The 27,298-nt window shown below is 51.2% G+C and overlaps 2 protein-coding genes across 3 annotated transcripts; one reads left to right on the top strand and one right to left on the bottom strand.

Moving 5' to 3' along the window:
- ISM2 (isthmin 2) lies at positions 1-22,990 on the top strand (the record flags this gene model as incomplete). The annotated part of the gene is given in 12 exon segments (XM_042253133.2): positions 1-456; positions 6,100-6,250; positions 6,253-6,599; positions 7,804-8,173; positions 9,511-9,570; positions 9,605-9,670; positions 9,673-9,681; positions 9,900-9,983; positions 11,236-11,294; positions 11,296-11,442; positions 11,444-11,481; positions 11,483-22,990. Coding segments are annotated over 12 exon segments (2,052 nt in total), but the record flags the coding sequence as incomplete, so codon positions are not given.
- On the bottom strand, positions 19,834-27,298 carry AHSA1 (activator of HSP90 ATPase activity 1). Of its 2 annotated transcripts, XM_027972082.2 has the most exons (9): positions 27,122-27,298; positions 25,555-25,745; positions 23,849-23,931; positions 23,315-23,432; positions 22,188-22,276; positions 21,204-21,332; positions 20,644-20,745; positions 20,344-20,395; positions 19,834-20,227 (listed from the first exon to the last, which is right to left on the bottom strand). In XM_027972082.2, the coding sequence occupies exons 1-9, from the start codon at positions 27,199-27,201 to the stop codon at positions 20,055-20,057; spliced, it is 1,017 nt and encodes a 338-aa protein (XP_027827883.1). In that variant the 5' UTR covers positions 27,202-27,298; the 3' UTR covers positions 19,834-20,054. The 2 variants fall into 2 exon arrangements, with proteins under 2 accessions (XP_027827883.1, XP_042108733.1); XM_042252799.1 differs by lacking the exon at positions 21,204-21,332.

Raw genomic sequence — 27,298 nt, 5'->3', positions numbered from 1 at the left:
CCCCGCCGGGGTCGCAGCGCAGGACCGGAGAGCGCGGTCGGGAGGCCGCCACTTCCCCCGAACAGGAACTCGCTTGGGGCTGCGACGGCGACCGCGGCGGGGAGCGAGGGCGGGGAGACGGCAGGATCACAGGGAGCTGCCCGCTGGCCTAAGACGCGTCCGCGAGCGCGGGCGGCCAGTCCTCCAGGGAGGGCGGGAAACACACCCCGAGCCCCTGGCCTGCGCGCCGGCCCCGCGCTCGCGCTCCGGGAAGAGGCGAGGCCGAACATCCGCACACTTGGCGGAGCCGGAGGGAGGCGCGGGGGCGACGGGCAGAGCCGCCTCGGGAGGGAGAGGGTGCGGCGCCTGCTCTGCCGCGCGGGGCTCCTCCTCGGCGCGGTGCTGCTGGCCGCGGTGCGAAGGCCCCTCCTGCGGAAGCCGCGGGGCCCGGGACGCAGCCGCGCGAAGCTGGCGGAGGTGAGCGGTGGGGCGCGCGCGGTGCCTCCTCCCCCGGCCCGCGAGGGCGGGCAGCCGGGGCCCGGCCCCGACGTCCCTGAGCACCCGGCGCTGGCCCGCTGCGCCCGACCTGCGGGGGCCCCCACCCCCGGGGAGAAACAACTTGGGGGTGGAGTGGGACGCGGAGTCACCCCGGAGCCGCCCGGCTTCCTGTCCCGTCCGCCTGCCGCGTCCCCGCGGCTGCCTGGCCCTGAGCGAACCTCGCTGGCAGCGGTGCCGGCCCGGGGTGCCCTCCGAGAGGAGGGTGGGCGAGGACCCCCGCCCTTTGCGGGCCGGCGGGCGGGGGTTGCTGAGGTTCCGACAGTCCAGTCGCCCACCTCCGGTGCAGCCTCTTCAGTCAGATCTGCAAAGGATTTGAGTCCTTCGGGGTGTGAATTGAGGGAAGGTGATTGCAGCCATGAAATTAAAAGACGCTTACTCCTTGGAAGGAAAGTTATGACTAACCTAGATAGCATATTAAAAAGCAGAGACATTACTTTGTCAACAAAGGTCCGTCTAGTCAAGGCTATGGTTTTTCCAGGGGTCATGTATGGATGTGAAAGTTGGACTGTGAAGAAAGCTGAGCGCCGAAGAATTGATGCTTTTGAACTGTGATGTTGGAGAAGACTCCTGAGAGTCCCTTGACTGGAAGGAGATCCAACCAGTCCATTCTAGAGATCAGTCCTGGGTGTCCTTTGGAAGGAATGATGCTAAAGCTGAAGCTCCAGGACTTTGGCCACCTGATGTGAAGAGGTGACTCATTTGAAAAGACACTGATGTTGGGAAAGAGTGAAGGCAGGAGAAGAAGGGGATGACGGAGGATGAGACGGTTGGATGGCATCACCAACGCAATGGATGTGAGTTTGAGTAAGCTCCAGGAGTTGGTGATGGACAGGGAGGCCTGGCGTGCTGCAGTCCATGGGGTAGCAAGGAGTCAGACACAACTGAGCAACTGAACTGACTAAGGTAGTAAGTGGGGTCCTCCAACTGCTGGGTGGGACCTTTGTATTACTAGGCGCATGGACAAGCAGAAGAGGCCGGTAAGAGGTAGAGGAACGCTTTCTGGGGCCGAGGGGGCCTGTGAGTGGGCTTTTGGATAAGCTCGAAGACAAGGGAGTGAGACCAAGAGTAGTTTCTGTACTGTGCTTAGTCTCTCAGTCGTGTCCAGCTCTTTGGGACCCCAGGGACTGTAGCCCGCCAGGCTCCTCTGTCCCTGGGATTCTCCAGGCAAGAATACTAGAGTGGGTTGCCGTGCCCTCCTCCAGGGGATCTTCCCAACCCAGGGATGGAAGCCAGGTCTCCCGCATTGCAGGAGGATTCTTTACCACCTGAGTGAGCTGCATGGAGAGAAACTCCTGACTGTCAAAACCCAGGTCTCCCATCACTAGTTGTCCTCAGCCCCGCCCTTCCCTCCTGGACTGCAGTGGACACTCATCCCGTGGGAACAGACCCTGCCAGACTCATTCTGGGGTTTGCAGGAGCAGGCCTGTATGGTATGGGTCCTGCCCTTCCCCTATGCCTGGCAATTCCAGGAGGAGACCAGAGTGGTCCTCCTTTTCCAGACTGAGGGCCGAGGTGGGTGCAGGAGAGCACTGTGAAGTAAGAGAGCCCCAGCTTGGGACCTTCTTGGTGCTCAGGTTGCTGAGGTCACTCCAGAGGCAATGGGAAGAAGGAACCTCCCTTCACTGTGTTTTGGGGCTTCCCTGGTGGCTCAGTGGTAAAGAATCCACCTGCAATGCCAGAGCCACGGGAGGCACGAGTTCTATCCCTGGGTCAGGAAGATCCCCTGGAGGAGGGCATGGTAACCCACTCCAGTATTCTATCCCATGGACAGAGGAGCCTGGCGGGCTACAGTCCATGGGGTCCCAGAGAGTCAGACAAGACTGAGCGACTGAGCGTGCACACACTGCATTCTAATCGGGTCTCTGTGGACCGCTGTCTATCCATATTTTTTTCACAACTGCCCTCCCTCCTAAGGAGATTTTTAGACTCTATTTTGTTCTAAGTACCTCCCCCCATGAAATGTTAATACCACATATACACTGTCTGTTCATGCACTATGGCCTTTTGGAGTGTTACAAACCATTGTAATACTTTGATTTTTTTTTTTTTTTTTCCTTTTCCCTGATATCTAACTTTTGCCCCTGTTGAGAGTACATCCTGTAGACCAAGGGTTTTCAGCCTTCACACTGCAGTCATTTTGGGGTTGTACAATTCTGTGCTGTAACATTGTAGAATGTCTAGCAGTATCCCTGGCCTCTACCTACTAGGTGCCTGTAGCACCCACCACCGCCCCCCAAACAGAACCAGACATTTTCCCCTAAGAGATACCCGCCTTCCCACCCATTGTTGGGAGCCCCTGCTGAGGACAATCCAAAGGAACCAAACAGCCTCTGGCCAGTCCCGCCTCATGGGTGGAGATGACAGTGGAAATAGAATTAATTAACTGAACTGGCATTTTTCTAGCCGTTTGGCATAAATACTTTAGTATTGTACTTACCACTTTATATTGTAATTATCTTTAGTACGTTTGCCAGATCTGCCCCCAAGGCCAGCCTAAAGGATGAGTTATTTCAGAGCCAAAGTCACGTTCCCAGCCCTAGTATAGAGCCTGGCATGCGCGCTCAGTCGTGTCCAGCTCTTTGCGAGCCCATGGACTGTACCTATCAGGCTCCTCTGTCTATGCGATTTCCCAGGCAAGAACACTGGAGTAGGTTCCCATTTCCTCCTCCAAGGTATCCTCCCAACCCAGGGATAGAATCTGGGTCTCCTGCATTGCGGGCAGATTCTTTACTGTCTGAGCCACCAGGGAAGCCCTGTTCTAGTTAGGAGCAAACAGCCAAACATCAAACAGCCTTGAGCAAACAGCCACCGGGCCTAGCATTTTGTGTTCCTAGTCTTTTTGTCCTCATTTGAAGAGCAAGGAAACTGACAGTGGGTCCAGTAACTGATCAGCCAGGATCCAAACCCAGCTTTGCTTAATTCTCTGGGCTCTGGGCACCTAACCCTGGCACCCACCACCTCCTTGGCTGGCAAGGGAAGACCCTGGGGTAGGGCAGAGGAGAGTTGGGGGCTTGCAGCTGCAAGAGGGTGATGGAGGTTAGAACTAGCCAAGAGAGAAGAACCGAGAGAGGGCAGCTGCTCTGCCGCAAGGCCTGTCCTTCAGGAAGGGTCCACCCCCGGGGCAGAGCTGGGGACACTCATGCTGCGGCAGCAGGGGCTCCCCCACGGCGGGAGGAGACGCTTTTCAAGGGCACAGGCTGAGATGAAGGACCGGACACAGAGGAAGGAGCCTCCTCTCCAGGGATGCTGTCCAGGGCAGCGTCATGCATGTGTGTGTGGGTGTATTTGGGGGCCACCACTGGGATTCAGACCTGGCAGCCTCTAGAGCAGGGTTTCTTAACTAATAGCACTGTTGACATTCTAGGCTGGAAAAATCCTTGATTTCCTTGCTGTGAAAGGGCTTCTCCAGCGGCTCAGTGTTAAAGAATCCGCCTGCAATGCAGGAGACACAGGAGAGGCGGCTTTGATCTCTGGGTCAGGAAAATCCCCTGGAGGAGGAAATGGCAAACCGCATGCATTGTAAAATCTCTAGCACTCCCTCCTGTGATAACTATTAATACCAATATCACTGCCAAATGGCGAAACATGGTGCTTATGCCCACCATGCTGGGCCATCTAAATCAGCTGAAAGGCTGCAGACCCTGAACTCCTGTTCCCCCAAGTCTCCCTTCTCTGTGCTGAGGCTGCAGACAAGAACGGCTACCCAAAGTCACAGGGACAGGTAGGAATTATGGGTGGGAACTGCTAGGAAGCCATCATCTGGGGAAGCTCCAGGCCTCCAGGACTGGCCAGTGAAGGTGCTGGGTTGTTGCCCTACTCCTCTGTCCATCCTCTACTCATCCACCCTGGGTATCTGGACCAGAACACTTTCAGTCTGGATTTCGAGCGCTGGTTGAGACGGGCCCAGGGCTGCCCTGGGACCAGGTGTTTAGGGCAGGAGCCTTAGAGCCAGGCATCTGGGGACCACAGAGGGAGGTGGTCAAGGGGAGAGATGTGAGAAATCAGACTGATTCAGCCCCTGATTTGTGCAGTAGACTCAGCGCTCTCACCTGTAGGGCTGGAGCATGATGGTTAAGAGTGTGGGCTCTAGGCCCAAGCTGCCTGGTTCAAATCCTGGTTCTCCCACTAAATGTCTGTGTCACCCCAGGCAGGTTACTTGCCCTTTCGGTGCCTTACTTTTCATTATCAAAATGGAGATGACAGCTAGCACTGACATCTGAGAGTTGTTGAAAGGATGAAGCAAGCAATTAAGTGTTTGGAATAGTGCTGGGCACACAGTGGATGCTGTGGAAGTGTTTGATAAGTAAAATTCTGACAGTCGTTCCAGGCAGGAATTATTGTCCTCATTTTGTTGATGGGAAATCACCAGATTGAATGAGCTGGTAAGAAGGAGAACTGGGATTTGAACCCAAGCTGATCTGACTTTCCAGATCCATGTTTTCCAGCACTACCACACTGCCCAGCTAGGAAGTGGGAGGTAGGGTCAAAGCTGTGGCCTGGGTGAAGCAGGGTCCAGAGGCTCGTGGGGCAGAGCTGGACAGGCTCGTTCTGCCCTGGTGTAGGGACCTGGGCAATGGAGCTGCACCCTGGAGGTAGGTGCTGAGCTCTCAGGGTCCCAGTCTGAGCAGAGAAGGCCAGAGAAAGAGCCAGAGACATCCAGGATCTGCTTTCCCTCACTACTTGCGCTGCAGCAAGGACAGCCCCAGTGTGGACCTCATGACACTGGCCGGAGAAGGGAATTGACTGGCAGACAGATGGACACACCCACGGCCTAGAAATCCAGGCACCAGGTGGGCAGGCAAAGGAAGGTATAGCTGTGGTCAGGGGTGCCAGGGAATACAGACCCTACGTGGATGGCTTGGGAAAGCCAGGTGGCAGGGGGGCGTTGGAGGGGAAGGATCCAGGCCTGCTGCCCACACCCGTGTCAAGGCTTTCCGAGCCCCCTGCCCTGACCTGGGAGGGCCGGAGTGTCTGTTCTCTGATGAGGACTCTGGGGGATTCTGAGGCTGCGACCTGGACTTTGGAATTGCTGCCTTAAACAGCTCCCTTCCCCTCCAGGGCTCATTTCTTCCATCTGTGAATGAGGAGGTGAGATTGTGTCTCTTCCGTGTGTAGAAATCTGACTTGACCCCCCCTCCTCATGCCTCACTTTGGCATCATTTCACCCGGGCGCTTTGGGGGCATCGTCCACCCTCTAAGGTGTCAGAGCAGACGTGTCTGGCTTTGTCTAATGATTTATTATTTGGCTGTGCTGCATCTTCGCTGTGCTGCTCGGGCTGTTCCTTGCAGTGCATGGGTTTAGTTGACCCACGGCCTGTGGGATCTCAGCTCCATGACTAGGGATCACACCCACATCCCTTGCACTGGAAGCAGATTCTTTACCACTGGACCACCAGGGAAGTCCCCAAACAGACATGTTTGGGTGCGTGGTCACAAGTGAGTGTGTGACCTGGTCTGCCCCCAAACCTCCTGCCTCTCCCCCTGCTCCCCACCCCCTCCCAGCCTTTCCCAGGTCCACATGGGCCTTGACCTCAGTCACCTCCCTGCTCCTCCCTCCCTCAGGTCTCAGCCTCCCCAGATCCCAGCTCTCCCAGAGAAGAGGAGGAGACCCCTCTGCTCTCCAGGGCCCACCTCCATGCAGGGCCACGTCGACACAGATGTCGGGCGCTCCCTGAATCAGCACCCCTGGTCCTAGACAAGACGCCCTTACCCAGGACCCTGAAGGATGCCCCTTGCTGCTGGAGCTGCAGAAATTGCCGGGATTGGCCAATACAGATTTGAGTGCCCTGAACCCCAGCATCCAGGTGAGGGCTACAAGGGCAGCCATGAACCCAGCAGATTCCTGGAGAAAAGTTGGGCTCAACAGCTCAGCTCCGAGGTCAGACATCTCATCCTATATTCCCTGGAGGACGGGGGTCCTGTGTGGGTCAGACAAGGTGACTCCCATGCCCCACCCATGGAGTAGGAAGAATCGGGCTTCCTCACTTCTTAGCTGCAGACCATCACGTGGCTCTCCCAGCCTCTATCGCCTAGACCATGTTGTTGTTCAGTCGCTCAGCTGTGTCTGACTTTGCGACCCCATGAGCTGCAGTATGCCGGGCTTCCCTGTCCTCCACTATCTCTTGGAGTTTGCTCAAATTCATGTCCATTGAGTTGGTGATGTTATCTACTCATGTCTGGTTAGACCATAGCAAGGGGCAAACAGCACCAATCTGGCAGGGCTGTCATGAGGACTGAATGAGCAGAGAATGTTTCTTGAGCTGCAGGGGGGTCCTGGAATATGGGCAGAGGCCAACTAGAAAGCCCTGAAAGTCTGATCTTCCCTGGCCAGGCCCACTCCTTGCTACAGGCCCCTGAAGAAGAATAGGGTAGATTGCCCACCAGAGGGGCTTTATGGGAGAGAAAACTAGAGAGGCTGGTGGAATTCCAGCTTACAGTCTTCACTGTCAGCCCCGAATCCCTAAAGATAATAATTCCTGCATTTTGTGTACCATCTACAGCTTACAAAACTTTCACTGAAAGAGAAAAAAGACCACAAAAATATGAAACACATAACATTCTAAAGTTGTTGAAAAGTATGTGTGTGTATCTGTATATCTAAACTTGGAGTGTTAATTACCAAAATGTTACCTGTCAAAAATGGAATATGGGTGATCTCCCTTTTCTTTATATTTTGTTGGTTCCCCCCCCAAAAAATTTTGTCCTTTGACCTCATATTACTTTGTAATAGCCCCAAAATGATGTTTTTAAAGTTCACTTTCAGATAAATGATTTCATGTTACTTATTTTCTGTCTACAAAGTGGTGACCAAGAGCCCTTCCCCGGGCTGCTGGGGGGTTTGCTGTCATTTGCTCTCATTTTCTTGCCCTACAATGAGGAAATGGAGATTCAGGGCTGTTGGTGGCCCCAGAAGCTGGGCAGTCTGTGGGCTGCTGGAGCCAGAATTCAAACCCAGCTTCTTGTAAATGAGTGGATCTCCAACTTGGCATGTTAGAACCATCACATCTGGTCCCATCTCACACTAGTTAAATCTGTCTGGGGTGAGATTAGGGGGTCAGGAATCTCCTGCAAAGTCGGATGCAAGGCCAGGGCTTAGGCTATGACCCCAGTTGCCCCAGGGAGGCCAAGAAGGTTGACCAGAAGAACAGGCTGGTTTAGAGAAAGGGTTGGACCTCTCCTCCTGTCCCTAGGCCTATCATCTCCCTTCTCTTTGGAGTCTGGCTCTGAGCCCTCCCTCCGTGGCCGGGTGTGTCTGTCCATCTGCAGGTGACCGTCGAGGTGGTGGTGGATCCCCAGGATGAGCTGGAGATGGACCTGCTGGCTGAGCCCAGCAATCGCTGGTCTGAAGGCGCCCCCCGCTGGCTGCCTGCTGAGGAACTCTTCTGGCCTCTATGCTGGGGCTACTCAGAGGGTGAGGAAGAGAGGCCCCATCTCAAGGGCAGAACCTCAGGGGAAGAGCAGGAGGAGGAAGAGGAGGACGACCCCCCAGAGTACAGTGAGGGTGAGGACCAGGAGGAGGACTGTGAGGAACACAGTGGAGATGACCAGGAGCCGGGCTTCAGTGGGGCCACAGGAGGCTGGGAGGAGGGCCACTGTCCCCGAGAGATCTTTGAGGAGCCTACAGTGAGTACCCCATCTTGACCTCCCTGGATGCTGCCCCTGGAGGTCCTGAGTGGAAATAAGGGTGACAGCTTCCTGGGCAGGGGCAGCTGTGGAGGTCTGGAGCTTAGGCCCTGTACCAACACCATCATCAGCTCAATAGTAACACCCAAGGCTTGCAAAGGCTTTAAAAAAAAAAAAAAAAAAAAATTTGACTCTACAATAGCCCTGAGATCCCTTAAGCAAAACAGGCATTTGTTAATAATATATTTATTCACATCTATCAGTTTTCCAACAAATTAAGAAATATTATAAATCCCACCACTCACAACTGACCTCGTTTTCAGACTGTGTGAGTCTGAATCCTGGGTCTGCTGCTTACCAGTTGAGTGACCCTGGGCAAGTTACTTAACCTCCCTGGGCCTTGCTTCCTTCCTCTACAAAATGGAGATGGGCACCACCCTTACTACTTGGAATTAAATGTAGAGAGTGGTGAGTTAATGCTTTTAAAGTCTAAGTACATAGTAAACAAAGTATTGGCAATTATTATTTTAGAAAGCAACATGACAACACAGACTGTTCAGAAAATATCACCTGAAACCTGCCCCCCGCCCCCGGCCACCATGACAGGCATTTTTATTTTTGCATATTGCAGTTCCGGTTTTCCTGTGGGTAAGAATGTTTCACACAGTGTTACAGCTCTACTTCCCAGAGACCTAGTGTCTCATCATTGGTTCAGACTAAGTCATAGCAGGCTTTCCCTGTTTTACCAGAGTCATATAAGCCAACAAGCAGAATTTTCATGATTTTCGACATTTCTTCTATCGATTTTTCCTAATCACTTGGTGCCAGCCTGTTCAGACCTGCCTGGGAAGTAAGGAGAGGGCTGGGCATGTGTGTTCGATACTTCAGGGGTTCCAGTGAGAGCCCTGGTGCATTTCGGGTCCCTCAGAGCAGGACTGGGTCACTAACGTGGGGAGGGGGGACATTCTTTAATACTACGAGTGCCAGGGAAGTATCAACTATGGTTTTGATTGACATAAAACTGTAGCTTAAAGATGTAGGGGGACCTTTCCAAGGTCCCCCCAGCAGTGATCAGGTGGCCTCCAGGTAGCTTTGCTCTATGTTGCTGTGTGGGCACAGAGTGGGTGACTGGGGTTTGTGACACCTCCTGCATTTGCCCAGGTGTTCACTGCACAGGGGTGCCCAGCTGAGCAGGTGAGTGGGGGTGAAATTCAACCGCTGCTTCATCTGCTAGGGAAGTCCTGGCCCCAGGGCTGTGTCCTCCACAGGAAGGGGGTGCCTTTTGCTAATTCACAGCAGGGTGCCTAGCGGGCTCTGCCCACTCACACCTGGCTCCCTGCCTTGACCCAGACTATGAGCTTTAGGAGGAGTGGAGCCCCTGGTCTCCCTGCAGTGGGAGCTGTGGCGGCGGTCAGCGGAGGACTCAGCCCTGCGGAGGACTCAGCCCTGTGGAGGATTCAGCCCTGCGGCTACGCCTGCACTGCCTCCAAGTCCCGCGCCTGCGACCGGCCCCCTGTCCTGGTGAGACAAGCCCCAGTGCCTGGAGAGGGAGTGGCTTGCACTTTCTGAGCCTTGTATAGGGTGGACTCTGGAGAGGGGAGCCAGGAAGCTCACAAACGTGGTGGTCCTGCCCCGTCCCTGGTGGCTATGGGCACCACAAGCTTAGTGAGGGCTGGCGCCCACCGGGGGCACAGACATACCCTGTGGCACCACCATCCTGGCCTCCTCTCTTCCCCAAGGCGCCAAGGACAAGGACCCCTTGGGCTTCCCCAGTGAGAGGTGGCAGCCCCTGGCCCACGATGCTATGGACATGCTCAGCCCAGGTCAGTGTGGGGGGCTAGCCCTGCCCTCTGGGAGTCTGGAGGAGAACCTCTCTCGGAAGGGTGGAACCTCACTGCACGGGCAGGAATAGGGCCTCCTGGATGCAGAGGACATCTTCCAGCTGGAAGGTTAGCCTCTCCAGCAAGGGGACCATAGCACATCTGAGCCCTCCCCCTCTTGCCAGGCCCACTGGCCTTTCCCAGCCTGATATTCCTGCTGAGAAGAAGGTCTTGAGGGGAGCCACAGAGCTTGGGAGATCATCCAGTGGAACAGAACAGGACAGGGACCTTGGGGCTTGCCCTCCCTGGTCACTCTTGGATGCTCCTGGCAAGCTCTGTCTGGGGAGCAGGTGCTGTCAAAACTGGTCAGGGGCCAGAGCTCCAGGACCGCTCCTTTCCAGCAGTGAGGAACAGCCCACGCTTTCACCAGCACACTCCCAATCTGTGTGTCTGGCGCTCATCTGCACCCCTAAGGAGGCAGGCAGCTGCCAGCAGCCTCCTTGCAATTGACTCCTGTGCTCCATGCTGCAGAAGCTCGCTGAGCCGGGAAGGTGCACCCAGCCCTGTGACGGGCAGGAGATTCCCAGAAGACTTAAGTCCGGTCCCAGCCCTCAAGGGGCTCGGGTCTTAGAGGGAAAGACGCACAGGACCAACTTAGGCCCAGCACTGCCAAGCAGGCCCTAACGGTCTGGAGCAAAGAAGAGGGAGCAGTTTGTTCTGTGCGGTCAGAGAAGCCACATTTCCCAACGGAGGGAGAGGGGAGAAGAGCAGCATAGACAGAGGGACCGCTGGGGGCCCAGAAGGATAGAGTGAGCCTGAGAAGGGTAAGGTTAAGAACAAGAATGGGCCAGTGAGAGTGGTTAAAACAGGGAAACGTTCTTACCAGGAGGCTGAAACAGCTGTCCCTGCCCCCTACCACCCCAGCTCCTTCCAGACCCCAGGATTTTTCCCACCACCCTGCATCTAAAAGGACAAAGGGTAGCTCATCAGGGCTTGCCAGCCCCCTCCTCCAGCCCCTTGGCCGATGTCCATGTGGTCATGGCCTGTTGCTTCAGCTTGCCTGTGTGGTGTTGTGTGGTCTCTCCTGACCGTGTTGGCCAGGTAGTTCTGCCCCCAGCTCGGGTGTGGGTACCTCCCCGCCTACCCGTTAAGATGCCTCCAAGCCACACCTTTGTACTGGCCCTTGAGTAACCCCCACCCCACCCAGGAGCTGACCAGTCCCTCGTTCCCCCGCCACCTCCCCTGCCCTCTGCAGATGTGGACAGCTGTGAGAAGTGGCTGAACGGCAAAAGTGACTCCCTGGCCAAATACCTGAAGCCAGGTGCTGCGGGCCCTGCCCAGCTGCCCATGCATGTACGCGTTGGAGGCCGTGTCCAGCGCCGTGAGCCTGCGGGACTAGCATCAGGGACGCAGCTTCCGCTGGAAGGATGCCAGCGGCCCGCGCGAGCGCCTGGACGTGTACCGTGTACCGGTCCACAGCCCGCTTCTGCCTGCGCTCTCTGCAGCACGCCGGCAGCCCAGCACTGCTGCTGCGACATGAGCAGCCAGCTGCTGACCCAGGGCAAGGGTGCCGGTGCGCCCGACCTGGTCAGCACCGACGTCTCACCCGAGCTTCCCTTCAAGGTGGACACGCTGCCCCGGATCTCATGTAAGGCGGACTGCAGCCGCTACCATGCGGTGCGGCCCGCCAACAATGGCCAGGCCTGCGCGGACAACCCTCCCGAGGAGGAGTACCTGGCCCAGTTGCAGGAAGCCAAGGAGTACTAACAAAAGGCTGCCGCGCTGGACGTTTCCTCGCAGGCCCCTCGCCTTCGCCCCACCTCTGCCCAGACCTGGTGAGGCCGGTCTGGAGCCTCGAGCCCTCTGCTTAGGAACCTGGGGCGGGCAGGTCAGCAGGTGTGGGGTCGGGTTGAACTGTGTGTAAGGGGCCCAGGCGAGGCCGGAGCTCCGCCTCCCGGCCGCGGGGGCTGCCGGGAAATGCGTTGTCTGTGGAGAAACTCCCCTCATGCCTGATGGGAGGCGGTGTCCCAGCCTGACCACCCATTTTCCTCCCTCGGCCTGGGAGCAGGGGTGAGCCGGGCTCTCCACACGCATTGGTGATTCCCGGAACCTACGTTAAGTCCCCCAAAAGTCCGAGGGCCAGCCCTGGCACCCCCGCGGCCCCCCGCCGCTGCCCCCGGGCCAGCTATCTTCCTCGGCTCTGAGCGGTGGCACGTGGCCGTCTTGCGCACCCCTGCTGGGAGGGTGGTCATCAGCCCTCCCACGAAGCTGCTTCCCATGGAGGTTCCAGTGGAGACCACCTCAGTCTAGGGCCAAAGGTCCGCAGGGGAGACATAAGTGGATAGGCTGAGGCAACCAAGACAAGGCAGGATATCCGGGTGGGGCAGGGATCGACCAGTTCTGGGGGCTTTCTTTGTCCAGCTCACCTCTGTTTATCCGACTCATAGGAAAGTTGTGGGGCTGGGAGATCACACCACCCTGACTGAGCACAGGGTCAGGCTGGGGTGGGGAGGGGCTCGGAACCAATGCAGGTCAGGTGCAGGGTGAGCTGGTAGATAGTTATCCGTGTGTGTAGGTGTGTGTTAGGGGACAGCCCTGGTGTGTGTGTGTCTGTGTCTGTGTGTGTCTGTGTGTTAGGGGACAGCCCTGGTTTACAGTGTGGGCAGTTTCTGTGGTGTAAACATACCCACTGTGGTGGCCCACTTCAAGCTCCCAAGGTGATGTCACTGAATGCACTGAGTTCAGACCTGGGAAGAGACGTGTATGATCAGCTCTGCTAGCACCTCCTGCCTCTTCCCTGCCTCCCCTCAGTCTCACCTCCCTCTCCCCTCTGCAGCCATACTTTCTTGCCTCCTGTGGGTTGAAATGTTGATGTCCTAGTTGTCTCTGTTCACAAAAGCCTCTAAAAGGCTGGTCACTTCAGTTCTAGCCCTTAGACAGCTGCCCTGAAGCTCTCTGGGAACTTCAGCAACAAAGCACTTTATTTTCTAATTATGTCTGATAAAGAATTTGAGTTCCTAGCAGAGCAGAGAAATGTAGGGAGCCCTTGCTGACCTCTTAAGCCAAGCTTCCCTGGGCTGTGTTTGTAATTACCTAACCCAGCTGGGCTTCCCAGGTAGCGCTAGTGGTAAAGAACCCGCCTGCCAACGCAGGTAAACATAGGAGATGAGGGTTCAATCCCTGGGTCAGGAAGACCCTCTGGAGGAGGGTATGGCAACTCATTCCAGTATTCTTGCCTGGAGAACCCCATGGACAGAGGAGCCCGGTGGGCTACAGTCCATGGGGTCACAGAGTCGGACATGACTGATGCGACTTAACACACATACAACCCAGCTGGGCAGATAGAGATCCGGGGTCCAGAGCTTACATTGGTTAGGTTATCTTTACTCAGACTCATAAAGGGTTACCTGAGAGGCAAGGAGGAGCTAGCAGGACCTCAGGGGCACATTCAGAGTCCTTTGGTCAGAGAGAGAAATTATATTGACACCAGAGGAAGTGGCCCTACTTTCCCAAGGAACTTGCCGCAAGGGGATCTGATGCAGAGTTGTCCTAAGGACTACACCTAAAAGATGACCAAGGTGGACCCGTACCTTGCCTTGGTTGGTGCCCTTACCATACACTCCACTGTCACTCCAAGCCTTTGGGGAAGTCACATCAGGAAGCTGAACGAGACAAGCTGTGTTCAGAGCCACTACCTGGAGAAGCTCAGAGAGGCAGATGTTTCCAGTTACCATCACACCTAAAGGTAAGTGTGTTAGTCTGGTCTGGGATCACAATCTAACAACATTGGTGCAACTAGTATGTTACAGGATCAAAGAGGGCAGCATCTCAGGTTCCTAGATGGGAGCCAAGTTCCCTTCCCTGTCTCTTAAATGGGGAATTCAATAGGATTAGCACCAGGGAAGCCCACGATTAGCACAGGAATGTTTTAATTATGTTTTAGCAGAAACTTAAAAAAAGATAGAGATACACCAGAGTCTGTTTTCATAGGAAACTAATTTCCCTGCTTTCTAATATAATTTACCTTGACACTTAAATACACTATCTAAATTTAATCTATAACTAATGCTGATCCCATACAAAAAAGATCTTCATGACCCAGGTAATCATGATGGTGTGATCACTAACCTAGAACCAGACATCCTGGAATGCAAAGTCAAGTAGGCCTTAGGAAGCATCACTACAAACAAAGCTAGTGGAGGTGATGGAATTCCAGTTGAGCTGTTTCAAATCCTAAAAGATGATGCTGTGAAAGTGCTGCACTCAATTTTCCAGCAAATTTGGAAAACTCAGCAGTGGCCACAGGACTGGAAAAGGTCAGTTTTCACTCCAATCCCAAAGAAAGGCAATGCCAAAGAATGCTCTACCGCACAGTTGCACTTATCTCACGCTAGTAAAGTAATGCTCAAAATTCTCCAAGCCAGGCTTCAACAATACATGAACCGTGAACTTCCAGATGTTCAAGCTGGTTTTAGAAAAGGCAGAGGAACCAGAGATCAAGTTGCCAACATCCGCTGGATCATCAAAAAAGCAAGAGAGTTCCTGAAAAACATCTATTTCTGCTTTATTGACTATGCCAAAGCCTTTGACTGTGTGGATCACAATAAACTGTGGAAAATTCTGAAAGAGATGGGGATATCAGACCACCTGACCTGCCTCTTAAGAAACCTGTATGCAGGTCAGCAAGCAACAGTTAGAACTGGACATGGAACAACAGACTGGTTCCAAATAGGAAAAGGAGTACCTCAAGGCTGTATATTGTCACCCTGCTTATTTAACTTCTATGCAGAGTACATCATGAGAAACGCTGGGCTGGAAGAAGCACAAGCTGAAATCAAGATTGCCGGGAGAAATATCAATAACCTCAGATATGCAGATGACATCACCCTTATGGCAGAAAGTGAAGAGGAACTAAAAAGCCTCTTGATGAAAGTGAAAGAGGAAAGTGAAAAAGTTGGCTTAAAGCTCAACATTCAGAAAACTAACATCATGGCATCTGGTCTCATCACTTCATAGCAAATAGATGGAGAAACAGTAGAAACAGTGGCAGACTTTATTTTGGGGGGCTCCAAAATCACTGCAGATGGTGATTGCAGCCATGAAATTAAAAGGCTTGCTCCTTGGAAGAAAAGCTATGACTAGCCTAGACAGTATATTCAAAAGCAGAGACATTACTTTGACAACAAAGGTCCGTCTAGTCAAGGCTATGGTTTTTCCAGTAGTCATGGGATGTGAGAGTTGGACTATAAAGAAAGCTGAGGGCCGAAAATTGACGCTTTTGAACTGTGGTGTTGGAGAAGACTCTTGAGAGTCCCTTGGACTGCAAGGAGATCCAACCAGTCCATTCTAAAGGAGATCAGTCCTGGGTGTTCATTGGAAGGACTGATGCTGAAGCTGAAACTCCAATACTTTGGCCACCTGATGCGAAGAGCTCACTAATTTGACCCTGATGCTGGGAAAGATTGAGGGCAGGAGGAGAAGGGGACAACAGAGGATGAGATGGTTGGTTGGCATCACCGACTCAAAGTTTGAGTAGACTCCGGGAGTTGGTGATGGACAGGGAGGCCTGGCGTGCTGCAGTCCACGGGGTTGCCAAGAGTCGGACACGACTGAGCAACTGGACTGAACTGAATGCTGATCCCCCTCCTTTCTAATATAATTTACCTTGGCACTTAAATACACTATCTAAATTTAATCCATACCTGGTGCTGCTGCTGCTAAGTTGCTTCAGCCCTGTCCGACTCTGTGCGACCCCAAAGATGGCAGCCCACACCAGGCTCCCCATCCCTGGGATTCTCCATGCTTGGCAATTACACAGCCCCATTTTTAAATCTGTAATCTAAGTGACACTCTAAATTGCTACTGTGTTAAGCCACGGATGAGAGAAACTAAAAGGCGGGCTGGAAAGGAGCTTTGAAGGGACTGGGGTGTTGATCAGCTATAAAACAGTGTTTATTCAAACTGTACAAAGGAGAAAGAAACACCGTGCCGGTGCCTGTGGGCTTAGGGAACACCTGTGTGTGAGGAAAAACAGTTGCAGAGGGGGCACTGACCCTGCCAAAGGGAGGATTTTAGGAGTGGCTGGTGTCAAAGCCGGGAGGGGCCCAGGAAATAAAGAGAGGGCCCTCCCCCGCTCTGGTCCAGTGTAGGCCGTCCTAGCTCACCTGGCTGTTACTGTTGTCTTGGACCCCGGGAGCCATCTGTGACCACACATCCAGCAAGAACACCACCGCTGTTTCTAACTTAGCTGCCTTGGCCACCTGGATGCCTTTGCCCCATTTCCCCCACCCTAGGTTACTTCATAAAGGGTCCTATGCTAGGCAAGACTAGTCACATTGAATTCTAACTAGTGTTTAAAACAACCCATAGTACAAACCTGCCAGATCCTGCCGATGGTCCTGGTCTCTTGGAAGACAGGATGTTTCAGCTCCTTTGTCTCATTATTCACAAAAGGGACTCAGATGTGCTTCCTTGTTTCCTCCATTACAATTAGATTTTCTCAACATGTTGAAGTGCTCCTCAAAATCCATCCTTGGTATCAGTGTCACCTGGGGTATTAAAATTGTTATGCCTGAAGTCCGAGTCCCCAAAATTGAGAGAAATAAGACGTCCACGGCAATGCAAAAGCATAAAGGGGTTTATTGCTAGCTCGAGCTAGGGCTCCCACCGGCACCAACGCAGCGGCTATAGGGAGGGAGCCCCGAGTCTTGGGTTGCACTGCTTTTATAGGGAATTTATTCAGGTAAAAGGGTACAAAAAAGGGGGTGTTCAGGCAAGAGGATAACTGATTGGCCACTTCAGGGGGTGTTTAAGTTGACAGATAACTGGTTAGTTACTTCCATCCATAGGATTTGTGTGTAGATTCTAGATTGGTTTTTACTTCCAAGGTAAATCACAAGCTCCTGAACGTAAAGTCAGAAGGTTTAGCCTAGGGGCTGATTGGCTCGTGTACAGTGGGGCTAGGTTAGGTAATCTGAGGGTTGATTGGCTCAGGTTGGGTAACGTCCAAAGTTCTTTTGCCCGGGACCTTTCGGGATGGAATTCTTTTACAAGATGGAGTAGCTCAGGCCCTTCATCCTAGGGTGAGTGGGACCCTCCTAGGGGGTAGTCTCCCGGAATCATGACCCAGGTTTACAAGAATTCAAAACCTAGGCCTAGTGCAACCTGTCAAGCCTGTCATGGCTCCGGTCTGGTTCCCCAACAAAAATATAAGCTCACAGGCTACACCCCACACCCAGGACGAGTCACTGGGGTAGAGTCCACTCTCCTGCATTTAACAGGTTCCTCTCAGGTGGTTTAGTTGAGGTGAACCCTTAGCCTAAGATTTGCAATTTGGCCAGTTAACCAGCTTTTTAAAAGATCAATTCCTGCTTAAAGGAAAACATGAGGGCGTGGGAGCCCAGAAGTCAGCAGGTAAGGGATCTTCCCAAAGGGAAGTCCTAGGGACCAAACCCAGGTCTCACGCACTGCAGGCAGATTGTTTACCAGCTGAACTACCAGGGAATCCCCAGGTAACATGCTACCAGGTGCCAGAACTTCTTTGTCCATCTCTAATGCTCTCGTGAGTGCTAAGTCACTTCAGTCATGTCCGACTCTTCATGACTCTATGGACCAGGCTCCTCTGTCCATGGGATTCTCCAGGCAAGAATACTGGAGTGGGTTGCCATGCCCTTCTCCAGGGGATCTTCCTGACCCAGGGATCAAACCCACGTCTCTTAGGTCTCCTGCACTATCACCAGCTGGGAAGCCCCTAATGCTCTCATAGTTACCTGTTATACCCATTTTACAGATGAGGAAATTTGTCCAATTAGTTAGGTGGTGATACTTACAATTGAAACCCAAGTCCAGAGTTCTGTTTTTAGCTCTGTCGTTCTGCTTTTTAGGCTCTGATACCTAAGCAGAATGCTGTCGGTGAGACGGAAGTGGTAAAAATTGTAACAGCATCAGTACTGGGGATGTGAATGTTGCTGAGCTCTCACATGACAGCTTCTTTGCCTGGTGCTTTTTTACTAAGGTATTTGTAAACTTTGCTTCAGATTTTTCCTAGGTGTTCTGGAATTGGTAATTTCCCAGCCAGGTGTGAAAGTGGTCCTTCTTTGTCACCAGTCTCTGTGTTAGAAGGGTTAGGATCCTTTTGTGGGTTTTTTTTTTTTTTTTTTTTGCTACACCACATAGCATGTGGTATCTTAGTTCTCTGACTAGGGAATGAACCTGTCCCCCCTGCATTGGAAATGCTGTCTTAACCACTGGACCACCATGGCAGTTGGACAGAGTTCTTGATTTGCTACAAGCTAGAGCCCGGATACTTTGTTTTTTATAAAAGTACTTTTTGGACCCCCAGGCAGCAGACATAATGTCCAATTAGACAAAGATTGCTTCAGTCCAGCACTTGTTGAGTATTTCAAGCCAGGGGGTGGGAGGATCTTGGAGCGTCTAAATTATCCAGACCAGTACTGACTTTCTACTTTAATTACATTTTGACCAGCTCATATTGGTAGGATTAGCCTGCAGGCATCCATGCCACTTAATAAAACAGGCAAAAATAGATGAAGGAAATAGCTGTAGCTGCAGGGGATGGTGTCTGGATCAAAAGATGCTGACTCACACTGGGGTGGACCCAGGGTGGGGCTTGTCCAGGAAATGACCCTCCCTGTACAGGTAGTTGGGCTTCACAGGTGGTGCTAGTGGTAAAGAACCTGTCTGCCATTGCAGGAGACATGAGACGCAGGTTTGATCTCTGGATCAGGAAGATACCTTGGGGGAGGGCATGGTGACCCAGTCCAGTATTCTTGCCTGGAGAAACCCCATGGACAGAGGAGCCTGGCAGGCTACAGTCCATAAGGTTGCAAAAAGTTGGGACACAACTAAACACGCATGCATGTAGGTAGTTTTTCTCTACCGGGAACACGGCAGCCTGGACCCCACTGTCAGTATTGGTCAGTGCTCAGAAGCTTGTTTAATGGAACCAGGTATTTAAAAATACTCTAACAAGGATTTTCAATTTTTCCTCTTTCTGGGAGTAATAGGCCTGGAATGTCCTACTCCGGGACGGATGCCTAACATACTAGAAATGTAGCTGCTGCTTTGTGGGGATGAATGCAGTGACAAGGCAGTAGACAAGTTTGGACTTGAACACTGGCTCTGCAGTGTGTTCTTGTTCCAAACCCTAACTCTGCTAAATTATCTGTGGTAGGATCTGGGGTATCCATTAAGAAATACAAGGACTAGGTTCTTATAAAACAGAAATGGTGGTAGTATCTATTTCACAGTGGATTTCCCTGGTGGCTCAGATGGTAAAGCGTCTGCCTACACTGCAGGAGACCCGGGTTCAATCCCTGGGTCAGGAAGATCCCCTGGAGGAGATGGTCACAGGGAGATTATGGGGGCTGATGAAGCTACTTAAGGAAACTGCTTAGTACAGTGTCTGGAACGTAGAGACTGCTCAATAAACAGAACCTCAGTGAACAGAAACCCAAGACCCACGGGGTGGGGAATCTCTGCATCTCAAACCAGCACCTGGTGATCATCTTTTTGCAAGAGGGTAAGCAGCCATGGGGAGTAGGAGCCCCAGGATGCCACCTCCACCAGCCATGGAGTTTATTGGTACTGTTTACCACAGAGTACCATTGCCACCCCTGCCAGGCTATGTTTGACTGCCCTTTTTTGCCAGTCTTCAGTATGAAAGGATGTGAGCTCAGGAATGCTTGCTGGTGAGAAGCAGGCTCTCTTCATGCCTCTGGATTACATTTAGCCAGAAGGAGACAAACCCCACCCCCCCTTTTTTTTTTAAGTTCAAAACCTTCAGGGGAACTCTAATACCAGCCACCCCATCAACACAGGTTCCAGACATGCATGTTTTTTAAATTACGTTTATTTAGCGTATGTACACATAAAAGAGAAATCACCCTCTGTTCCCACCCAGCAGAAAACATGCACAAACCCAAGGTATACATGAAGGGACAGGGCCCCAGCCCCAAGTTAGTGGTTGGGATGGTGCAATCCTGTGAGTCACAAGCCCTGGTCAGGAGAGGGCTGGACTGAAGTGTTGAGCAGGCGGTACCCCCGCTGCGGGGCCTAAAACAAGCGCGCACCATAGCCAAAGGTCTGTTTGATGCCTTCAAAGTAGTACCGCTGCCATCCCTGCCTCGTCCTCTCCTCCTCTGGGGCAGGGATGCCTCGGCCTTCCATGCACAGCTCAGTTTCTCCATTCTTATCGATGAAGGTCAAGGTGATGATGGCAAAGTGCCCTGGGGAAGGCAGAGGGGAGAGAGGTTTCAGATCCAGGGTTTCTATAGGGGCCTGAGGCGAGGGGGGAAAGAAAGGGTTCTGGGGGCAACAGCAATGAACATACATGCTTGCTTACCTTCTGGCCAAGATTTAAACCTCCACTTCATTGCAATGTATTTCTCAGGGACCTGAAATAATCAGAGAGGTCAGCCGTTTTGATGTTTGCTTTCTCCCAGAAGAACTAATTTTACCCCACGAAGGAAAAAATTATAGGAAAGTGAGAGAGTCCAATTGTAGCATTCCTTTGAAAAACAAATGAGCTTTTACTGACCCAAGAGATTAAAGTCTTAAATTTTATCTACAGAGCTGGAAAGAAAAAGGCCGGGAGCGGGGAGGGAGGGACACGTTATTCTTCTAAGCCGATAGAGGAACTCACCAGATCAGTGAATTCTCCAGAGACATTGCCGTCTACCAAGTGAAACTTGCCACCTTTGTCTGCTTCCAACACAGCAGGAGCGTGGGTGAAGGCCTGAACGAACTGCAGAACAAAAGGAGGCAGGGAGCTGTGTGGCTCTCAGGGGGACCCAGGAGAAATGCCAGCTGACACCTGCATGCCTCAGCTCCCAATTCCAAAGACAGTACTCTGCCCAAGAACCAGCTTCAGGTTCTCTGCTGTTCCAGTAGAGACCACACTTCGACTCAAGTAATTCTTTCTAAATCCAGGATGCCATTACATTGGGTCCATTTACTTTTCTAACATGAATGATTCCAGCTGTTCCCACTTATAGGACCCAAAATTAGTACAAGGAAAAAAAAAGGCAAATCCGCTCTAATAAGTGGTGGCTTGAACAAACATGTCTTTCCTTTGCCTCTTCGTGAATGAGGAAAGCCTCATGGTTCCACTCGCACTTTTCTGCACAATGAGAGGATATGCCCACAACTCTAGTCACCTGGAACGGCAGACGCCAGGAGCTGCAAGGACAGGACTACACTTACCTCTTGGGTGGTAAAAACTCTATAGAGCTCCTCTGGTGATGTCAGGAAGCTTTCTCTAAGGGTGATCTTACAAGTGGGGATTTTGACACCAACAGGTCTGGCCTGGCTTTTTGAAGGAGCAGACTTAGCCTGTGGAAGTGGCAGTGAAACTGTCAGTTTAGAGAGTACTGGTGAGACCTCACTTCACAGGGCTGCAGGGACACACTGCCATTCACTCTCACAAACCTTGTCACCTTCAAGGCTAAATTATTCCAGGGGGTCAGAGGAAATTTATGTGCGTGGGCATTTCTGTCAGGAGGGGAATTTTCTCAGCACACTCTCAATGGCACTCTGGGTGAAAGAAGAGGAGTGATGCTTATTTAAAAGCCCACTGCCAAAGGACACACCGAATCACTATGTACTTCTGAAGGGTCCTGTGTAATCCTCAAGCAGAATGTCTGTTTAAATAGCTGGAAGCAGCACCCCCAGAATATCCTTCCGAGTGCTGACAAAGGGGCAAGAGGGCTGAAAACCAAGTGCTGAAGCCAAACCAAACAAGCGCCAGCTCCAGAGAAAACCGTTTGTTCTCCCTTCCAATGGGATGAAATCAGCTTCCTGTTAGGTGAAGTCAGTGACCTAAGTAACCTCTGATACTTTGATGAGACTTTTAATATCAAAGGATGAGATGCAGATATATGATTTTAGATGCATACAGGGGAACCTGTGTTCATAACCTCCTCACTGGTGTTTAATGCCAGTTGGACTCTGAAGCCCCTGATGGCTTGATGGCTTCCATTTGCTCTAGGGGTCTGTCATAAATGAATAAAAACCAGGTTAAAGATGGGACGACAGACAACTACATTCTGTGGACCCTGAAAAGCAGCACCTCTGGCTCGGAGGTTAGGGTGGGAGAGAAAGAGCTGAGATACAGACTTAAGGAAGAGGCAGTGTCTCAACTCCCTTTCCAGAGAGCCTCCCGCCCCACCACGCAGGGATACTGGTTACCTTGCGCTCCTCAGTTTTCAGTGCTGGTGGCCCGGCTGGGTCTACTGACTCTCCATTCATTGTAGGCAAGATCATACCCTGCGTGAACTCTGAAAAGATAAAATCCAGCTCTTGGAAGTTATTTCTCGGGAGCTGAGATTTGGGGCTTCTCCGTAGTTCACAAACATGGCCGTCCTAACTCAGGAGGAGGCAATGGCAACAGGAGGAGGAGTCTATCCGTTTTACGCCTTTCCCTTTGATCCATGCCAGAGGGGTACCTGAGTGCACCCTACAGAATGTAGTATGGTCACTGGGATTACTTGAAACCCCTGACTCAATTAGAAGCATGACAACTTGTTTAAATGTGTGTGAGGTCTACTGCGGATGGCAGCCAATGAATGCAGGGGCACTTCCAAAGCCTTCAGGAGTGGGGAAGGGGCTCGCAGCCGCATGTTTCATCCCCTCTCCACTCTGCGCGCCTCTGTAGGACAGCCACAACTATCAGGGCATCAGAGCACCGGTTCCCACCTCTACACGGGCTCCCTCTGATGGTCACCAGAGGTACTCCGACACCCAGACCAGACCACATGGGCAAAGCTGGAGTTCTGGGGGACAGCTGAGAGGACTACTATTCAAGTAAGCCTAAAAACAGTCCAGGACTGTGCTCAATCTGGAGATGCCAGGTCTTTAGATCAGTGAGTGCAACAGAAATACCACCTCAGCCTCAAATGTAACATTATATTTTCCAGTAACCACCCTAAAGTGTTAAAATGGACAAGTGAAATTAATTTTGACCACATTACCCTAATATATCCATTCTACTATTTGTGTGTTGTCAAATCAGATAACTGAGATATTCCTCTTTTTAAAAAAATACGAAGTCTTCAAAATTTATTGCATATTTTATACTCACAGCACATCCCAATCTGGACTGCCACATTTCACGTCCTCAACAGCCAATGCATTAGACAACACATCTCTAAATCTTTCTCTTATTCAAACTTTACAGACTGATTTCAAGATGAAATAAGCCTTCTCCGCCCAAATTTCTACTCATTTACTAAAGAAAGAAATGTCAAGCCCCTTAATTAGCATCTGACAGGTGGAAAACTATCTTCTCAAGGCACTCATAACTACTCAAAGGATACCTGTTTTGAGGGTGCTGATGTAAATTCCCATTGCTTCTCTTAGAAGTTTCACCCCTTCTTCCTTCATTAAGGCCACGAGATTTGTGTCAGGCTCATCTTTGGCAAGGCTCACACTAATCTGAATGAAAGATCAGAATTAGGTGGTAAATAGCTTGAGAAGCACCCACATTGGAGGATGTAGGTGCTGAGCAGTCAGATAACCGCTGACAATTTGCAAAGGAAATGCATGACGATTGAGGTATTTGTACAATCCCCATGAGTGTTTCTTCTCGAGGTCTCTCTGCCACCTACTGCCAAGATAAAAGTGGCTAATGTTAAAACTCACACCACTCACTAAAGCAAAGTAACTGAATAAGCATAAACTGCTTGGGAAGCTCCTAATGGCACCACAGACCCAGAAAGTCGTCTGCAGACTGGGGTTCTGAATGCTTAGGCCAAGCCTGGTCTGTAATCTTGAATGACAGGTCATTTTTCTCATCTGAGAATAAGAGGATGTAGGAGACTCAGACAGATGAGGAATTAGAAAGCACAAACCTCCACTTCATCCACGCTATTTTCATCAGACAAATTGGGGATCTCCACATGGCCCTTGTACTGCACTCCAGACTTAGAGGTACCTGTCAAAAGTAAAGCAGCCTTATCAGTCTCCTCCTCTTCAGGCTAACTCTCCTGCTCTGCACGTGTAACTACTATTTTGCTTATGCTTCTTTTGGACAACTGAACCCACCTTCTTTACTCTGAGAGAAGGTGGCTGCCACACTAGATGCAACCATTGCCCCCCTCCCTGAAATGTCTTTCTTCATCAGATTTCTGGAGACTAACTGTGTTACCAGTGTGAGACTAAGAGCTACGTGAATTTAGCACTAGCATGAATTCTGCTAAGGAGGACCTAGGTTAACAGCTAATACTGGCAGTTTTGCTAAAATGCTTGTTTTGAAAATACAAATTTGTTCCAATGCTATAGGTATATTAAGTGACAATTTTATTATAATACGAATTTCTTATTTGCTTATGTGCACTTTCATCCACAAAGAAACCCAAACAGAGATAAACAGAGCTGTATAGGAAAACACAAAACACACGTCTCAAACATTTATCTGACAGCGACCTCACTTCACCATGTGTGTTAGGAGCCACACCATCCACGACTGGTGTTATAATGCTCTTCCTGATTTCCCGTGACTCTCCCTCCATCACCTGACAATAACCCACGTGCCTCAGTGCCCCTGATGCCCACTTTCAAAAGCAAACCTCAGGTTTTTATCAAGGTAAAGCACGATATTTGTCAAATGATTTACGTATTTCTTATGATTTAACACGTGTAAACTGTGCCACCAATTTTTACATTCCTAAATTTAAAAAAATATCACTGATGAAGCTTTTGAGCATCCTGTCATGTCCCTAACCCTATCTTCCCTATAAGCTCTGTGTTTTTTGTTGGAAGATTCTGCATAGTGTGGTGAATTTTAGAAACACGTGTCACGTTATAGCAGAACTGACTGTATTTCAAAGTTAACATGTATGTATCGTTACCTCTCTAGGCCTCAGTTTCTCAAATCTATAAAAAGGAGGCTGGGAAAGATGATACCTATGGTTTCTTCCAGACTGCTATGCTTTAATTAAAAAAAAAAAAAAAAAGACAAAAATACATTTTGCCCCTTTGTTACCATTCACTTGATAAGAGTTTACATGTTTTGCCCCATACATGTACTCTTTTAACTTTACTGTCTTTCCTTCCTGTCAGGACCATCCAAGGATGGCCCCAATTCTATCCTAATATCCTCACAGAAGAGACATTGGGCTAGAGAATAAAACCGGCCCCAGTTATAATCACATGCAAGCAGCATTACCACAGCACTCTAAACTATTAGGTTCACACTGGAGTTAAAAAAACAAAAGCCAAAAAACTCCCATAGCCTACTTTCAAGTCATCCGAGAGGCAGAAATAGCTAGTCTGAAAAATGTCACACTGTATGCTCCCAAACAGGGCAAGGCCCAAAGATTCAGCAGCCCAGTTGCTACATCGGTAGGGACTTGTGAGACCCACAGAGAGGAGACCCATTTAGTGTCCTGCGGTGGCAGAAAAATTTCAACATTCGATCCTGCTTCCTACAGAACTCTAAAGCAGCACTATCTCCCTCGAAAAAAGTTCATAACCTCTCAAAAACTGTTCTCCCTGGCTCCTGAATAGGTCAATCAAACTGCGGTTAACCCCTGTCCTAAAAGCCACACAGACTTACCTGTCCAGTTTAGTTTGACGCTCCACTCATAAAAGAAGATAAGTTTGCCTTTGCGATTGTTAATGGATGCCTCTCCATCAAGCTTACTCACTTCTGTCACCTCGCACTTGCCTTCCTCATTTTGCACACGCACAGCCAGGAACAGTGTTTTCAGCTTATCTGTGGACCAGTTCGAAGCATCCCTCTCTGTCCTGCAAAAGAGAAACAGAGCTATGGACCAACAGCCAAATGAAGGATACACTGCTTGCTCTATGCAAGAGCACCCAAGGGTATAGGGAGGCTGGAAAAGAACATAAAACTCTCAGCCCCACTCCACCATGTCCACAAACGTGTTACTCTTTTAGGAAGACCAGGAGTCCTATACTGTTAATAAGGACTACTGCTGTATAGCATGGTTTCAAACTTAATGGAAAATTCTGCTTTCCTTTCTCAGCATGATGGTGCTGGGGTCAGTACTGAATACTTTAACATGGCGCCCCCGTCTGACCAAGTGGAAAACTGCGCTTCTGAGGTTAGGAGCACACAGAGGGCCACAGGACGCAGCGCTGAGCTAAAAGGTCCAGTTAAGAATAAACCAATAGTCTTGATCTCATTAGCGCAGTGTTTTGACCTATCAAATTCAGGCTGTGTGATAAATTTTGTGCCCTCCAAATGGCCCTGAAAACAATGAATGTCCAGGGTTTCAAAACAAAAATTAAAGGCAACCACTCTATGTTAAGAGGAGAGGACGCAGGCTGAAATACAAAGGAACACTATCTACCTTCTAACTTTCTAACGAATAAACAAAAGTAAGATGTTTTACATCAACAAAAGTAAGTTTTACAACAAAGTAAAACTACAGTTTACGTACAAAGTTCAGTGGACTCAGAAAGAATAAGAAAATATTATTTGCAGAACATTTCATGAAAGAGAGTAGGTTTTTAAGAGTGGTTGGATTATAAACTATGATTGCCCGGCAACCAGCGGCAGTCCTTGGAGAGACGATACAAGCAATTTAACAGTTCCGGGTGAGAGGCCACGGCGCCTTGGAGCATCACTCAGCTCTGAGCACCTGCAGAACACGTTCTAAGACCTGGCTTTCTGGAGTGAGGCAGCGATCCCTTACGACTAACTTTTAATTCCAGCCGAAAGTCGAAAAAATAGTAGCTCCAACCCTCTCGAGCCTAACACTGCAATCTCTCAATACTATACACGGCAGTTTTGGGTCTCAATGACGCCTCCGGCCACGTGTGAGAAGCATCTCTCCGCTCAGGCTGAATGCAGCAGCCGGGGTTGGGGGGTGCCCTACGTCCTCCTGTGTGAAACCCCCTCGGCTGGGATGCAGTCTTCTACATCGTCCCCCCCCACCCCACCCCCTGGCTTCCCTTCCACCCCATGAAACGGAGGTCGGAGGCTGGAGGGGCCTGCGACTTACGGACCCCTGGAGACAGGATGGACTCATGCCCATCTCCGGGCAGGCAGGGCTGCCCAGACCCCAGCAGTGTCCCGGTCAAGGTTCCAGGGTACCCCCCGGCGCAACCCCCGACCCGGCCGCAGCGCTCCCGCGGCCTGGCTCGCTGGCCCTCACCAATGCCAGTTGTTGACGTTGGTGGCGTCCGCCCGCTCCTCCACGATCCAGCGTGGGTCGCCCTCACCCCACTTGGCCATCGGCTCTCCTATCGCGCCGCCACCAGCTCCCGAGCAGCCACAGCCACAGCCTCAGGACAGCCCGGTCGCGGCCGCCCGGCAGCGCCTGGAAACTACT

Source organism: Ovis aries, chromosome 7 (genome assembly GCF_016772045.2).
Source record: "Ovis aries strain OAR_USU_Benz2616 breed Rambouillet chromosome 7, ARS-UI_Ramb_v3.0, whole genome shotgun sequence".
In the NCBI taxonomy this organism is placed as follows: Eukaryota; Metazoa; Chordata; class Mammalia; order Artiodactyla; family Bovidae; genus Ovis; species Ovis aries.
The sequence above is the reverse complement of the archived record's forward strand: the minus strand, read 5'-3'. Positions and strand labels throughout refer to the sequence as shown.

What these genes read in the sequence shown, in the direction of transcription:
- AHSA1 (XM_027972082.2), bottom strand. Translation starts at nt 27,201, where the DNA reads ATGGCCAAGTGGGGTGAGGGCGACCCACGCTGGATCGTGGAGGAGCGG. An exon ending in CATCAGCACCCTCAAAACAG is followed by an intron (nt 22,277 to 23,314) that starts GTATCCTTTGAG and finishes TTATCTTTTCAG; the next exon opens with AGTTCACGCAGGGTATGATC. An exon ending in TGAAAACTGAGGAGCGCAAG is followed by an intron (nt 21,333 to 22,187) that starts GTAACCAGTATC and finishes CCACTTCCACAG; the next exon opens with GCTAAGTCTGCTCCTTCAAA.